General features: G+C 44.0%; 2 protein-coding genes and 2 pseudogenes across 7 annotated transcripts in view; 3 read left to right on the forward strand and 1 right to left on the reverse strand.

Annotated features, from left to right (window-relative positions):
* GET1 (guided entry of tail-anchored proteins factor 1) overlaps nucleotides 1–6,377 on the reverse strand; it is a 43,015-nt gene extending 36,638 nt beyond the window's left edge. For 3 of the 4 annotated variants that reach the window (XM_074389260.1, XM_074389263.1, XM_074389261.1), the window contains exons 1-2: nucleotides 6,275–6,377; nucleotides 5,441–5,487 (exon numbers count right to left, since the gene is read on the reverse strand). The gene's annotated coding sequence lies outside the window, so the exon portion shown is untranslated. The remainder of the gene's footprint in view (nucleotides 1–5,440; nucleotides 5,488–6,274) is intronic. The other variant, XM_074389267.1, reaches the window with a different exon arrangement.
* Nucleotides 6,378–6,735: 358 nt separating this feature from the next.
* Nucleotides 6,736–13,251, forward strand: HMGN1 (high mobility group nucleosome binding domain 1). 3 transcript variants are annotated; one of them, XM_039480405.2, is made up of 6 exons: nucleotides 6,736–6,832; nucleotides 7,154–7,186; nucleotides 7,284–7,313; nucleotides 7,395–7,442; nucleotides 10,521–10,649; nucleotides 12,654–13,251. In XM_039480405.2, the coding sequence occupies exons 1-6, from the start codon at nucleotides 6,818–6,820 to the stop codon at nucleotides 12,699–12,701; spliced, it is 303 nt and encodes a 100-aa protein (XP_039336339.1). In that variant the 5' UTR covers nucleotides 6,736–6,817; the 3' UTR covers nucleotides 12,702–13,251. The 3 variants fall into 3 exon arrangements, with proteins under 3 accessions (XP_039336339.1, XP_074245370.1, XP_074245369.1); XM_074389269.1 differs by lacking the exon at nucleotides 7,395–7,442; XM_074389268.1 differs by lacking the exon at nucleotides 7,284–7,313.
* Nucleotides 10,356–10,453, forward strand: LOC120368474 (small nucleolar RNA U13; annotated as a pseudogene).
* A 2,190-nt stretch (nucleotides 13,252–15,441) lies between the features above and the next one.
* LOC120368500 (U6 spliceosomal RNA) lies at nucleotides 15,442–15,541 on the forward strand (annotated as a pseudogene).
* The last annotated feature ends 1,137 nt before the right edge of the window (nucleotides 15,542–16,678 follow it).

Genomic DNA, 16,678 nt, shown 5'->3' on the forward strand with positions numbered 1-16,678 from the left:
GCATGTTCTTTTCTTATAGTGTCCGTGGCTGGCGTTGGTATTAAGCAATGATGGACTCATAAAATGAGTTTAGAAATGTTCCTTGCTTTTCAATTTTTTGGAAGAATTTGAGGATTGGCATTAATTCTTCATTAAATGTCTGGTAAAATTGACCAGAGAAGAATCTGATCATGGGCTTTTCTTCATTGGGAGATTTTAATTACTGATTCAATCTCCTTACCCATATTGATTGGTTTACATTTTCTTTATGGTTCAGTCTTTTTTTTTTTTCTTTTTTTTTTTTTTGAGACGGAGTCTCACTCTGTCACCCGGGCTGGAGTGCAATGGCACGATCTTGGCTCACTGCAACCTCCGCCTCCCAGGTTCAAATGATTCTCCTGCCTTAGCCTCCTGAGTAGCTGGGATTACAGGCACGTGCCACCGTGCCCAGCTAATTTTTGTATTTTTAGTAGAGACGGGGTTTCAACATTTTGGCCAGGCTGGTCTCGAACTCCTGACCTTGTGATCCACCTGCCTCAGCCTCCCAAAGTGCTGGGATTACAGGCGTGAGCCACCTCGTCCGACCCTTATGGTTCAGTCTTGGTAGGATGTACATTTCTAAGATTCTGTCCATTTCTTCTAGGTTATGCAAATTGTTGGTATGTAATTATTCATAATAATCTCTTATGATCTTTTGTATTTCTGTGGTATCTGCTGTAATGTCTCTTCTTTCTTCATAATTTTATGTATTTGAGTGTTCTTCTATCCTTAGGCTAGCTACTAAAGGTTTGCCAATCTTGTCTATCTTTTTAAAAATTCAACTATTAGTATCATTGATCTTTTGTATTGTATTCTTATTAATTTCAGCTCTAATCTTTATTATTTCCTTCATTCTGCTAACTTTAGGCTTTGTTTTTCCTTTTCTAGTTCCTTGAGGTTAATATTAAGATGTTTGAGATCTCTTTTTTCTTAATGTAGGCATTTATTGCTGTAAATGTCTCTCTTTTTTTTAAGACAGGGTTTCACCATGTTGCTCACACTGGTCTTGAACTCCTGACCTCAGGTGATCCGCCCGCCTTGGCCTCCAAAGTGCTTGGATTACAGGTGTGAGCCACCACGCCTGGCCAAATGTCCCTCTTTGAACAGCTTTTACTGCATCCCATAAGTTTTGGTATGTGGTGTTTCCATTTTAATTTGTCTGAAGATTTTTTTTCTCATTTGATTTCTTTGATCTATTGGTTGTTGAGGAGTATGCTATTTAATTTCCACATATTTGTGAGTTTTCCAATTTTCCTCCTATTATTGATTTCTAGTTTTTTTTTTTTTTTTAATTTAAAGACAGGGTTTCACTATGTTGGTCAGGCTGGTCTTGAACTCCCAACCTCAGGTGATCCGCCCACCTTGGCCTCCAAAGTGCTTGAATTACAGGCGTGAGCCACCACGCCCGGCCTGATTTCTAGTTTCATAGTATTGTAGTGAGAAAAAAGATGTCTGATATAATTTCAGTCTTCTGGGCTGAGCTGGGTGCAGTGGCTCATGCCTGTAATCTCAGCACTTTGAGAGGCCAAAGTGGGCAGATCACTTGATGTCAGGAGTTGGAGACCAGCCTGGCCAACACAGTGAAACCCTGTCTCTACTAAAAATACAAAAATTAGCCAGACCTAGTGGTGCATGCCTGTAATCCCAGCTACTCGGAAGGAGAATCACTTGAACCCAGGAGGCAGAGGTTGCAGTGAGCTGAGATGGTGCCACTGCACTCCAGCATGGGCAACAGAGCGAGACTCCACCTCAAAAAATAGTAATAATTTTAATCTTCTTAAATCTGTTAAACCATGATCTATCCTGGGAAATGATCCACATGCATTTGAGAAGAATGTATACTCTGCTGCTGTTAGATGAAATGTTCTGTATATGTCTGATCTATTGGTTATAATGGTTGTTCAAGTCACTCTGTTGTCCGGGCTGGAGTGCAGTGGCATAATCTCAGCTCACAGCAACCTTCGCCTCCTGGGTTCAAGCAATGCTTGAGCCTCAGCCTCCTGAGTAGGTGTGATTATAGATATGCACCACCACACCCAGCTAATTTTTGTACATTTAGTAGAGGCAGGATTTCACCATTTTTGGCCATGCTGGTCTTGGAACTCCTGGCCTCAAGTGATCCACCCACCTCAGACTCCAAAAGTGCTGGATTACAGGCATAAGCCACTGCTCTCAGCCCGAGATTCTTTATGTTTGACTTTTGACAAATATGTCTCAAGAACCTCATTAAGCTCAAGTATTTTGAGTATTACAGGCTTCATGGGGATGGATGTTTGTTTTACTCTCTAGATTTGGGGATTTTTCTGTCATTATTTCCTCAAGTAAGTTTTCCATCTCTTTCTTTCTGTGCTCCTCCTTGGATTCCCATAATGCATATATTGGCTGGATTGATGGTGTCCCATAAGTTTCATAAACTTTCCTCACTCATTTTCATTCTTTTTTCTTTATACTGAAAATGGTTGAGATGATAAATGTTATATGTACTTTATCACCCTTTTAAAAAAGTTTGTTATATCTATACAGTGGAATACAATGCAGTAATAAAAGGAAAGAATAATTTTTAAAGGACGGATAAAAAACAATGTCTACTATTGAGTGAAAATGCCTGGGCACCAAACAGTATAAAAACTAAGGAGGCAGAAAATACATATTAATTTGCTTGTACAAAGTATCTCAAGAGGGATACATAAGAAGCGGCAACATTGGTTTCTTCTTAGAAGCAGATAGCCAGGGGGAACAGAAGCAGAGGGAGACTTCTCTGGAAATCTTTTTGGTACTTTGGAATTTTTGTTCAAGACGGTTTCACTCTGTCGCCCAGGCCGGAGTGCCGTGGAGTGTACAATCATAGCTCACTGCAGCCTTGACTTCCTGGGCTCAAGTGATCCTCCCATTGCAGCATTCCGAGTAGCTGGAACTACAGGTGTGTGCCACCACATCCAGCTAATTTTTTTTTTTTTTTTTTTAATTTTGTAGAGCTGGGGTCTTGCATTGTTGCCCAGGACGGAACCTTTGGAATGTTGAATCACAGAAACCATTTTACAGAAATAAATGAAAATGTAAAACATAGTGTCTATATACTGCTCACACTTTTATGTTGGCATCACAAACTAAAATTCCACCAGAAGCCCGGTAGGAAATACAAAGGAGTGAAATCAGCATGTTTGGAACCTTTGCAACTGGAGAAAGAACACCTCTTTACAGGATACAAGGTCAAGTGCAGTCTTGGCACAAAGGATGCCAAGAGAAGTTGAAGAGTCAAATTTGTATGTGAAAATTTCTGTGTCTGACATGTTGAAAAAATATTTTATTGATTGTATTTATCCAGAAACGTATACATAGGTTCACAGCTCAATTAGTATTCATGAAGTGAACACAGTGCAACCAACATCCAGATCAAGAGAGAATAGCCAGACAACCCCAAATTTTTCCACTGCTCTCTCCTCCAGTCACTAGCTCCCCACCTCAATCCCAACCAGGAACCACTATCCTGACTTCTAACAGAGTGGATTAGTTTTGCCTGCTTCTGTACATTATATAAATAGAATCACACAGTATATACACTTTTGGGTCTGGCATCTTTCCACATTATGCTAGTGAAATTAATCGTACTGTTTTATGTAGTTGCATATGGGTCATTTTCATTGCTGATGGTCTTCCATTTATTCACCTATTCTGTTGATTGGCATTTAGGTTGCTCTCTGTTTGGGCTTATAACACATTGTTCACCTATAAATATTCTATTTCATGTCTTCTGGTGAAAACATATAACCTTTTTTTGTGTGTATCTTTCTTGAGTCCTGAAAAGTGTCTGTTTAGGTTTAAAAGATACTGCCAGTTGGACATGGTGACACATGCCTGTAGTCCCAACTACTTGGGAGACTGAGGCAGGAGGACTGCTTGAATCCAGTTCTGGGCTGTAGTGTGTTATGCCGATCAGGGGTCTACATTGTGATTAGCATCATTATGGTGACCTTCCAGGGAGCAAAAGACCCACACGTTTGCCTATTAAGGGTGAACCGGCCCAGGTCAGAAACGGAGCAGGTCAAAACTCTCATGCTGATCAGTAGTGGGATCACACCTGTAAACAGCACTGCACTCCAGCCTAGGCAACAAAGTGAAACCCTGTTTCTTTTTTTTTGGGGGGGGACGGAGTTACGCTCTTGTTACCCAGGCTGGAGAGCAATGGCGCGATCTCGGCTCACCGCAACCTCCGCCTCCTGGGTTCAGGCAATTCTCCTGCCTCAGCCTCCTGAGTAGCTGGGATTACAGGCACGCGCCACCATGCCCAGCTAATTTTTTGTATTTTTAGTAGAGACGGGGTTTCACCATGTTGACCAGGATGGTCTCGATCTCTTGACCTCGTGATCCACCCGCCTCGGCCTCCCAAAGTGCTGGGATTACAGGCTTGAGCCACCGCGCCTGGCCGAGACGCTGCTTCTTTAAAAAAAAAAAAAACCAACCAACCAAACAAACAAACAAAAAAACCTGCCAAATCGTTTTTCATTTGAGTTCTGGTTACTCCATTGGTTTGTGTTGGCAACTTAAAAAAAACTAGGCCAAATAAATCATCTGTGGACCATCAGGTTGTCACCTCTGGCCTAGCGCAGCTTCAGTTCTTATGGGAGAAAGATTTTTATGGGGTAAGTCCAAAAGCATATCGTTCCCTTGCTTAAGACCTTGCAGTATCCCTCAATCTTTGAATGACTGAAACTCCATGACAGGCTGCTGCTCTTTTTTTTTTTGCCTCTTTTCCCTGATCTTTGCGTCCATTTTTCATATCTCCATCCCTGCCACAGTGAAGGTCTTGATGGGCTGCCAGCTTCTAGTAAGTCAGCATGCCTTGAAATATGCTGTCCCCCCTGCCGATGGCTTCCCCTTTCTTTACTAGGCCAATTCAGTACTTTCTCTCCCCACTAAATTACTAGACCCAGTGCTTGGGATACAAACCTGGATTCTCTCTACCCCAGGAACTTCATGGTGCCTGCCACAGGGCAGGTGCCCAGTACACGCTTGTGCCACAAACTTGGGTACTCTCTGATGTTGAATTTTTTTTTTTTTTTTTGAGACGGAGTTTCGCTCTTGTTACCCAGGCTGGAGTGCAATGGCGCGATCTCGGCTCACTGCAACCTCCGCCTCCTGGGTTCAAGCAATTCTCCTGCCTCAGCCTCCTGAGTAGCTGGGATTACAGGCATGCGCCACCATGCCCAGCTAATTTTTTGTATTTTTAGTAGAGACGGGGTTTCACCATGTTGACCAGGATGGTCTCGATCTCTCGACCTGGTGATCCACCCGCCTCGGCCTCCCAAAGTGCTGGGATTACAGGCTTGAGCCACCGCGCCCGGCCGATGTTGATTTTTTTTAAGGTAATCCATACAGAGAGAAAAAAGAAAAAACATTACACACGAGAAAAAGGAATTTTTACCTTCAATCTCTCCAGTTCTCCCCAGAGGCAACCGCTGTATATTCTTCCTGAAATATACATGGAATGTATAAGGACATATATTCAGTCAATGCTGTAGAGAAAATAAAACAGCCCTCCAGAGGTCCTCGAGTGCTGGAGACGGTAGCAAACGGTTCGCAGGAGCTGGAATATGAGACCACGACTCTGGGGCCAGAAACGACTCTCGTGCACCTGCAGTCCTCCAGGGAAATCTGAGAGTTCCACAGCTTGGATTCTCAGCACTTTGGGAGGCCCAGGCGGGAGGATCGCTTGAGCCCAGGAGTTGAAGACCAGGCTGAGCAACACGGTGAAACCCAGTCTCTACAAAAATTGGCCGGGCAGAGTGGTGCGCGCCTGTGTCTGAACTACTGCAGAGGCTGGGGTGGGAGGATAGCTGGAGTCCAGGAGGTCAAGGCTGCAGTGAGCTGTGATTGCACCACTACACTCCAGGATGGAGGACAGAACGAGACCCCGTCTCAAACAAAAGAAGGGAAGGAAAGAAACAAGTTACACGGAAACGCCGCCCGCAATAACCTCGCGCCGGAGCCTGAGTCGCAGCCCAGCACGAGTGCAAGCCCAGCAAACGCCCCGCGCCTGCGCACTGGCCCACGGCGATCCCGCGTCGGCTCTCCTTCCCACGCCCTCCCTTCCAGGGCCTGCGCACCAGGGCCCGCTTCCTGCAGGCCAGCGAAGCCGGGGAGCCTGGATAGCCTTTCTTGCCAACTGAGGCGGGAGGAATTTGCTAGTTCCTGTATCCCGTGTCCCTCTCTCTTCCCAGTCTAGGATACGAACTATAAACGTTGGAACACAACTCACCCTAGAGGGGAGGGGCCGGCTGCCACTGGCCTGAAGGCGCCCAGGTATCCAGAAGGATTGTGGGTGGAGAGCCGCAGTCACGTGGCATGCTTCCACCAATCAGCGCGCAGACCGCACTTTGCGGCTCGGCTTCAAACAAACTACCGTGAGGTCGGAGTGCCACTGGGGCCCCGCCCCCCTCGCCTGGGTCTGGGGCCCCGCGAGACGGCGGGAAGGGGTGGGGGGCGCCCAGGAGGGGGCGGGACGCGGGTCCGAGTGACGGCCGGCCTCACCTATTCCGGGCGCGGGCTGAGCCCCGCAGCCAATGGGCGGGGGTGGGGGGCGGCCCGGCCGGCAGGGAGGGGGAGCCCGCGGCCGGGGACGCGGGGGGAGGAGGAGGCGGGCTCCCAATCCGGTTCCATCCGGTTCTCCCACCGCCCCCGCTGTGGGTCTCGGCAGCTCGGGCGGCGGGAGGAGTGGTAGCGGCCAGGCAGCCTAGCTTCGCGAAGGCTTTCGGCGCGCCGCGGCCCGCAGGCACCCGGCACGCGCCTCCCCGCCGCCAGGATGCCCAAAAGGAAGGTGAGCGGCGGCCGCGGCCCGCACACACCCCCTGGGGCCACCGCTGGCCGCCCCGCCGGGCCCCGCGAGGCCCAGGCTCCGCTGCCCTCACGGTGGCGCCGGGTCCGGGAGGCGCCCGGAGACCCGCGGGCGGGCGGGCGCTCGGCGGCCCCGGGGACGGGTGTTCTGGAACGTTCGGCGGTCTGCGGAGCCGAGGGGGCGATTCGAACGGGGCGGCGGGAGGCCGTGACGTCACGCGGCGGGGCATTGTTCTCGGGGCCGGGCGGGCGCGCGGGTCCTGGCGCTGCGGCCCGCGTCCATCCGCGCGTTTTCTTCTCGCAGGTCAGCTCCGCCGAAGGGGCCGCCAAGGAAGAGGTGAGCGCGGGGCCCTGTGCGGGGCGTGGGGTGGGTTTCCCGGGAGCCGCCGGCCCGCCGTCTCTTCTCGCTGACTCTTCCTTGTTCTCTCTCCAAGCCCAAGAGGAGATCCGCGCGGTTGTCAGCGGTAGGTAGAGCCAGTCCGTAACCGTTTGTTTTCCGCGCGTCGTCCCCGGCGAGGACGCTCAGTGCTACTTTTGCTTTTCAGAAACCTCCTGCAAAAGTGGAAGCGAAGCCGAAAAAGGCAGCAGCGAAGGTAGGCTTCGACACGCGCGTTGGGATGCAGCAGGGTCTCAGGCTCGCTGCTCCTTAACGTGGGACTTTTCATTCTGATGAGCTATTTGAGATTTCTTTATATTTTAATAACTACGGTAAATGTTTTTTTTTCTGGTCGGGGCAAAATGTAATGCATATATTCATCCTGGTTTATGGGACCGAATCGCACTAATGCTGCTGCAGATTTTAGGAGACGTGGGACGACAAAAAATATTAAATTCTAACTTAAGTCTGCAAAGGAAATTTATTCTTATGGTTGCGTACATTGTGGCTGGTGATTGGCCTTTAATTGTGTGCTTGTACTTCCTCCTTTGACAATAAAAGAGCCAAGTTAGGACTGAGGTCAGGAAAAAGGGAACATATAAATTTTTATATATAGTTTCCAAGCCAACATGGGGGAATGTTGACTTTTTTACGGGGTAGGAGAGGAGAGATCAAAAGTTGTGTTCTTTGAGAACATAACCGCCCCTACTCTAGAAGTGCTTTACCAGCAGTTAAACGAAACCGTGTTTTGGTTGCTCCCTAATAAATTCATGATTGCATGATTCGGATTGCAGGTCTGTAGAATGAAGTTAGTTTTGGGTATACATGTGTTTGATAACTTTCAGGGTGGAAAAGCAGAACGTGTGTAAAACATGAATAAACTTTGTGTTCAGAGATAGCATTGAAACTACCGTCTGTAAAGCTCTACAAGTTCTTCACGTTAACTTAGGAGAGTTTGCTATTCGAAGTCTCGAAAAAAATTTTTTTAATGCCGTCACCTCTTTCCTAAAAGTGTAGGTAGAAGGTAAGCACTGCACAATCATCAGAAGAGGCAAGATTAATTTCCTTGACATTGAAGAGTTCTTGGATAATTACTAAATTTGTCCTTGTTAAATAAAAGTATAAAACAAAGATTTTTTTCTTTTTTAAGATTTGTACAGAGCTCAGTAAAAATCTTAACCATGTTTTCTTTAACAGAAAGTTCTGTTTTTGTGATCTTAAAAATAAGGGGAAGATATTTTTCAACTTTGCAATTTCTTATACCAGAAGACGATGCGATAATTCTCTGTACACAGAACAGCACGGAAACTTGATGAAAGCCTAAAATATTAGCTGACTTTGTTAAAAATGTCTGTGTGAGCGGTATATTATTACCTATCTTTTTTGATGCTGTATTTTAACTAATTGGCTGAAATATCTGCCTGTTTGCCTTTTTACATTTTTCTTTCCTTAATCTTTCTCCATCTTGAGATTACTGTAAAGTTAATTTTTAATGAAAACAGTTGCAAGTTTTACCCCCGGTGGGTTTGGGACATCATTTTAATTGAGAGGCCAACAGGTAAGTCCTCATGTCAGTGCTGCTTGAGGAACAAACCTATGAGGTCAGCTTTCCCAAAGGAAAAAGGACAGAAGGGATTTGTTTGTTTTTACATCTCGTTTCTGTAATACACCTTTGACTTCATAACTGATGAGACTTTAAACAGAAGATAAGCATGTGGTGTATTGATACACTGCACATTAAATACTACACAGTAGACATGTTTTCAAAGCGTATCTGTCACAGTGTGTACTTCTGACTTGTGTCATTTACCTAGAACTAAATATTTTGAAGGTCCAAAATACTCAGAAAACGTGATTGATTTTGTTTTATCTAGCTTATCAGCTCATAATGGTTACAAGTGGTATTATTTCGAGTCCATGGTATTATTATGTATTCTATTTTAACTGTTTCCTGGTTTTGTATTTTTGGTATTGGAATGGTGATTATGAAATTAATGAGAAATCTTCAGAAATCAGATTACAAAAGAGTAGTTATTTTTTTAAAGACAAGGTTTCACCACGTTGGTCAGGCTGGTCTTGAACTCCCGACCTCAGGTGATCCGCCCGCCTTGGCCTCCAAAGTGGTTGGGTTACAGGGGTGAGCCACCACGCCTGGCCCAAAGGAGTAGTTCTTAAATACAGAAGTAGTTGTGAAAATTTGTGATAGCAATGTGTGTAGTAGCAGTTTTGTCTCAGATATATTTGTTTCTAATTTGTTATTCAGAGGCTGTTGAAATGTTGAGTCATTATGCTGTCTGTGTGGAATCCCGTAGTACTGAATGCCCTGCAGTGATTTTTCCACCCATCTTAGCACTGAAGTTGTGGGCTGTACCTGCATGTCTTTATGGCTGTACCTGCATGCCCTTTAACTCAAGTAATTGGTCAGTACCTGTATGGGTCTTTTATACCACCCGTTGGTGCCTAAACTTAACTGCTGCTGCACACTTGATTACAAGGAATAAATGCTAAGTTTTTCTCAGTATTGATGGATGGTATCCGAAAGTATTTTTATGTTGCTTTAGCATGGCTTAAAATTTGAACTTAAATGTGTCAAGTTGGTATGGTCATATTAATACCAATGCTTTTCAGATTTTTCAAACACCTAAATGAAAATGATAAATTCAAAATTGATATTTTCAGTTTCTCATATGATATCAAGGGATGAACTCTAGCAGGATAGCCAACATGACTGTGCGACATGGTGCTTTTTTTCAGGTGAATGGTCTTAATGTGAGGGTTAAGGTCTTGTGAGGACAGTGGTTGATTATTGTTCATGTTCAAAACAAATTTGGGGATGGGTGGGGATACTGTGAACAAGACACTTCCAATATTCTACCTCGTTTGTCCTGTCATGTGGAACTGTAGGGAATGGTTTGGGTAATGGCAACAGTGATGAAGTATGGCTCAGGCTTTAGGATGTGTCAAACATCTAATGAGGCTTGACCTGCAAGTACTATTAAAATCTTCTTAGCATATGCTGTTTTCCTGATTACTGGGGTGGGTCCTAAGTCTAATGTAACAGGTATATCAACTGATTGATGTGTGATAGACATTAATATGACAGCTATTGCAGATATAATCATACAAAAAGATCTTTCATAAGCTTGAATATTGGACTCTTATGTGAGATGTCCCTCTCTCAAACCTTGCTGTGAAGTCAGCACCATTGGGCACATTACTTGTCTGACATGAGGGAAAAAAAGTAAAAATGTAAGGGGTAAAGTTTGTACTTAAATATATTATTATTTTATCATAGGATAAATCTTCAGACAAAAAAGTGCAAACAAAAGGGAAAAGGGGAGCAAAGGGAAAACAGGCTGAAGTGACTAACCAAGAAACTAAAGAAGATTTACCTGCAGAAAACGGGGAAACAAAAACTGAGGAGGTCAGCGTGAGCGTGTGTGTGTGTGTGTGTGTGTGTGAGAGTGTGTGTGTGTGTGTGAGTGAGATTGATTTTGACTCTGAACAGTAGATAATAAATGGTATGTTTTTTGTAGCAGGTAAGTCTTTATTCATTATAATATCCAGCAAAGTTTTGTACAGTATCCCAGAGTGAATGAAGGTCTAAGTAATAACCTAGATCAAGCAAATAAAAGACTAGTGTTATTAATCTTTGTTTTTAGAGACAGTGTTCGTTACCCAGGCTGAATCTTTATTGTTTTAAGCTATGAGGAAAGGATTTTTTTTTCTTTTTATTAATCAAATGAAGCAGTGGGAGTACAGACAGCACAAAGAAATCTGTAACAGGTTTTGATTTGTTGTGAACACTACTGCACAGCTGAGAAGCTGTTTCTTGAAAAGTAACCGAAGCAAGGTTCAGTTAAGCCAGGCCTTCATTTTACGTTTGTTAGCTAAGTTAGAAAAGATAAGTACTTTAGGGTAGTAATTTTTAAATGTTGATGTTTATATGTCAAATTCTTTTTTTTTTTTTTTTGAGACGGAGTTTCGCCCTTGTTACCCAGGCTGGAATGCAATGGCGCGATCTCGGCTCACCGCAACCTCCGCCTCCTGGGCTCAGGCAATTCTCCTGCCTCAACCTCCTGAGTAGCTGGGATTACAGGCACATGCCACCGTGCCCAGCTAATTTTTTTGTATTTTGAGTAGAGACGGGGTTTCACCATGTCGACCAGGATGGTCTCGATCTCTCGACCTTGTGATCCACCCGCCTCGGCCTCCCAAAGTGCTGGGATGACAGGCTTGAGCCACCGCGCCCGGCCCAAATTCTTAAGTGACAAACTGCTTACTCCTAAATTTAGAAATTTACGATCCCAGTTTGTTTTTTAACTTGTACTTCATAGTTTATCGAGACAGAGTTTCACTCTTTCTGCCCAAGCTGGAGTGCAGTGGCGCAGTCTTGGCTCCCTACAATCTCCACCTGCTGGCTTCAAGTGATTCTCCTGCCTCGGGCTCCTGGGTAGCTGGGATTACAGGCACCCACCACCACACCCGGCTGATTTTTTGTATTTTTAGTAGAAATGGGATTTCACCATGTTAGTGAGGCTGGTCTTAAGACTCCTGACCTCGGGTGATCTGCGCGCCTCAGCCTCCCAAAGTGTTTGAATTACAGGTGTGAGCCACCTCACCTGGCCTGTACTTCCTAATTCTCACCGTAGATAAAATATTGTGTGATCATAAGATCACATTGCTAATCTACTTCGGATTTTAAGGAAGAACTTGACCTTCTAATACACGTTATCAAATTACAGTTGGTTCTCCGTTGTTTATAGCTGTGTTCTATTAATACAAGGCTGCCACAAGTATGAAACCATTTCACATAGGGGAAATACAGGATTGGGTTCCTACAAACCTCTGATCACAACATTTTCATCAACTGATAAATACGTGGCCTTGTTATATGTGTGTTTCTGTTACACGTGCCTTATTTAATATTTGTTAAATTCCCGTTGAACTCGCTACCAATAGCGCACTGTAATTGGTGCGTGAACAAAGCTCTCCAATACATGTTCTTTGTGTGGCACATCACAGCCTTGGATTTAGCAACATTAGATAGCACTTGGAGAAGATGCTTGGGGGCCATTTTAAACAGCAAAATCATCAGTAAAAAGCACAAAGATGTAAAATAGTGGCACTAAGTAGACCAGAAAAAAGACAGTTGGTAAGGTCATTAGAGCTTAAACAAGACAGTGACCTCAGCCTGGAATGTACATGTGGTACAACTCGCATTTTTTGCTTCTCTGATACGCACATTACCATGAAGTGCTAGAAGTACTGATTCGGAGTTGGGAGGGTGGTTACAAAAGTATTTTTAAACAAGAGTAGGTGACTTTACAGACAACAAAGATTATTGACTTTTTTAAAAGATCTTATAGTTGCATATAAATAAAATGACAACGTATTCCTAAAGATCTCAATTTCCTTTGTTTTGCAGAGTCCAGCCTCTGATGAAGCAGGAGAGAAAGAAGCCAAGTCTGATTAATACCATATACCATGTCTTACCAGTGGTCCCTGTCTCCCTTCTTGTACAATCCAGAGGAATATTTTTATCAACTATTTTGTAAATGCAAGTTTTTTAGTAGCTCTAGAAACATTTTTAAGAAGGAGGGAATCCCACCTCATCCCATTTTTTAAGTGTAAATGCTTTTTTTTAAGAGGTGAAATCATTTTCTGGTTGTTTATTTTTTGGTACAACCAGAAAATCGTATGGGATATTGAATTATGGGAGGCTTTGAGTGTCTCGGGTGTCAGCTTAACATTCCATAGATGGGGGGTTAGTTTTTATATCCTATAATACAAAGCATATTAAATGGCAATACAGAGTCAGTCCTGCATTTTAATGTCTTGAACATTTTAAATTCTATTCCCATGTTGTTTTTTAGTAGAATTGTTTCCTAAAGAAAACCACTCTGATTGTGGCTCTCCCTGTCAGAATTGTGTGCACTCTGTAACATCTTTGGTGTGGTAGTCCTGTTTTCTTAATAACTTTGTTACTGTGCTGTGAACGATTAAAAATTTGAATATGTAGTGTACATGCTATTCAGTTGTGAATTGTTGGGATGTATGTAACAGCTTATCAACGTGAAGATACAGGTACTTGATAGCCTCTTACAGAAAATTTGCATCTAAATTTTAAGCTGGAAAGTCACTGGAATAACTTTAAAAAAGAATTACAATACATGGCTTTTTAGATTTTTGTTACGTATGTTAAGAATTGCGTACAAATGGAAATGTCTGTACTGATCCTCAACCAATAAAATCTCAATTATGAAACAGTATTTTCAAGCATGTGGATTAAGTTCTGGTTTACATTTTATTTACAGAATTTTCACATTTGAGCCTGGCCAACATGGTGAAACCCTTTCTCTACTAAAAATACAAGAATTTGTGAGGCATGGTGGCTTGCACCTGTAGTCCCAGCTACTCGGGAGGCTGAGCCAGGAGAATCACTTGAACCTGGGAGGTGGAGTTTGTAGCGTCCCCAGATGACACCACCGCAAGCAGTGAGACCCTGTCTCAAAAAAAAAGTTCCACATTTGGTCTTCCAAAGTTCTTTTATTTTAAAGAGTCAAATGTTTAGTTTTTGTTTGCTGCAGTCATGAGTCACGATACTGTCTTAAGAAACATTGTTTTATTGTGTGAACAACATAGTGTGTCTTAAACTTCAGTGGCGTGGCCTATTACATACGTAGGCTGCATGGTTGAACCTGTTGCTCCTGGGCAATGGACTTAGACAACATGTTACTGTGTGAATACTATAGGGAGTTGTACTACAACGGTGTTTGTCTATGTAAACTTAGATGAGTGTAGTAAAACTACAGTGTTCTATAATACGGGACCATTATGTGGTTCATTCACACATGGGACATGACTACTTGAGATACCTGCTATGTCCTTTGAAGTGCTTGACTATATTGGTTTAATGGAAGAACAATCCAGTGTCTTCTGAATTAAAGCAAATACGTAATTACTATCTCTTCGTATGTTAAAGAAAAGCACGGAGAAGGCCAGGCATGGTGGCTCACACCTATAATCCCAGCACTTTGCGAGGCCGAAGCAGGTAGTTCACCTGAGGTCGGGAATTGGACACTAGCCTGGCCAACATGGTGAAACCTGGTGTCTACTAAGAACATAAAAATAAGGTGGGCTTGGTGGCCGGCACCTGTAATCCCAGCTGCTCAGGAGGCTGAGGCAGGAGAATTACTTGAACCTAGGAAGTAGAGGTTGCAGCAAGCCGAGTTCACACCATTGCACCCCAGCCTGGGTGACAAGAGTGAAACTCAGTCTCAAAAAAAAAAAAAAAATACTGGGCCGGGCGTGGTGGCTCAAGCCTGTAATCCCAGCACTTTGGGAGGCCGAGGCGGGTGGATCACGAGGTCAACAGATCGAGACCATCCTGGTCAACATGGTGAAACCCCGTCTCTACTTAAAATACAAAAAAAATTAGCTGGGCATGGTGGCTCGTGCCTGTAATCCCAACTACTCGGGAGGCTGAGGCAGGAGAACTGCCTGAAACCAGGAGGCGGAGGTTGCGGTGAGCCGAGATCGCGCCATTGCACTCCAGCCTGGGTAACAAGACTGAAACGCCATCTCAAAAAAAAAATTGTAGAAAAGCATAAAAGAAGTACTTTAAGTTCCTGCCTGGAACTACTCAGGCTTTTCTACAGTTTTTTGGGGGAAAGGCTTGCCTTGTTTTATCTGGCCACTCAGGTGGCCCATTCTCATTTTTTTTTTTTTATCCTACCCACAGGAAGGAACACATTTTTGTGAGAAACCAACTTCAACTGTCAAAGGAAAAAAAAAAGTTTTTTAAAGCCACCATGGGGACTGGATGTGGCAGTCACACCAGCGCTTTGGGAGGCCAAGGTAGGAGGATTACTTGAGTCTGAGTTGAGAATCAGCCTGGGCAGCAGCGAGACCCCATTTTTATAGAAAATTTTTAAAATTAGCTGAGCATTGTGATGCATGTCTGTGGTCCCAGCTACTCAGGAGGCAGAAGCAGGAGGATCACAAGCCCAAGATTTCGAGGCTGCAGTGAGCTAAGATTGTGTCACTGCACTCTAGCCTGGGGGACAAAGATCTTGTCTCAAAAGCCACTTTGAGGCATGTTTTCTGGGATCAGTACAGAAAGTTAATCTCTTGCCCTTCCACCAGTTGACAGTACTTTTGAGTGATGAAAATGGTTGACTGGATGTACCAATATCAGATATTTAAAAGTGTGAGTGCTCGCTTGGGCAGCACATATACTAAAATTGGAACAATACAGAGAAGATTAGCATAGCCCCTGCGCAAATTTTTTTTAAATAAAAATTTAATAATAAAAAGTATAAGGAAGAGAACTTCTTATCAGATAGCAATGGGTTGATTAGAAAAACTAGTGAACAAAAACCTTACATTCTCTTGGCTTCTCAGAGGTTGAGCTTGTTGTGCGTCAGATGTGGGTTAATCAGGATTTAAGGCACAGATCTTGGTACTTAGCTTGGATTCATGGTAATCATGGAGGCCCCAGGGGGAGGTTCTGTTCTGTTGTAGCAGTTTGGGAAATGTGTGTAAAAGTCTTGGGGTAGGGATGAGATCAGGAGGATGGAACGGATGCAGGGGTGAGAAATATGTGTGTAATCATAGCGGAGCAATTAATACTCATTAAAAAAACTTAGGAACTGCAGACAAGCTAAAAACACTCTTAATTCGCTTACTTAGACAACTGTTTAGCTATTTAAAGATGCATTTTTCTCAGATCCTATTCTATGCTTATATGATTATACAAAGTAGTGTTGTACATCCTATTTTGTAGTCTTGAGCATACTATGACCTTTCTCCTGTGTCAATGAGTATACTTAACAGCGTTTGTAAGCACTGTGTAGTTTATTTCAAGAATATGTAATTTGTCAGACATTTAGACTTTTGCATTAAAACAAGCATTGGCAAACTAAAAGCTAATCTCTACTAACCCACACAGATAGACCTAAAGATGTATCTGCTTAGCACAATCCCCATTTGCTCCATGAGTTTGCAATAGAAATACTTGGTTAAAACACCAAGTAAGGCCGGGCGTGGTGGCTCAAGCCTGTAATCCCAGCACTTTGGGAGGCCGAGGCGGGTGGATCACGAGGTTGAGAGATCAAGACCATCCTGGTCAACATGGTGAAACCCCGTCTCTACTAAAAATACAAAAAACTAGCGGGGCGTGGTGGCGCGTGCCTGTAATCCCAGCTACTTAGGAGGCTGAGGCAGGAGAATTGCCTGAGCCCGGGAGGCGGAGGTTGCGGTGAGCCGAGATCGCGCCATTGCACTCCAGCCTGGGTAACAAGAGCGAAACTCTGTCTCAAAAAAAAAAAAAAAAAAAACACACCAAGTAATGCCGGCGCGGTGGCTCAAACCTGTAATCCCAGCACTTTGGGAGGCTGAGGCGGGTGGATCACGAGGTCAAGAGATCAAGACCATCCTGGTCAATATGGT

The sequence above is a fragment of the Saimiri boliviensis genome, chromosome 18 (genome assembly GCF_048565385.1).
Source record: "Saimiri boliviensis isolate mSaiBol1 chromosome 18, mSaiBol1.pri, whole genome shotgun sequence".
Lineage (NCBI taxonomy): Eukaryota > Metazoa > Chordata > Mammalia > Primates > Cebidae > Saimiri > Saimiri boliviensis.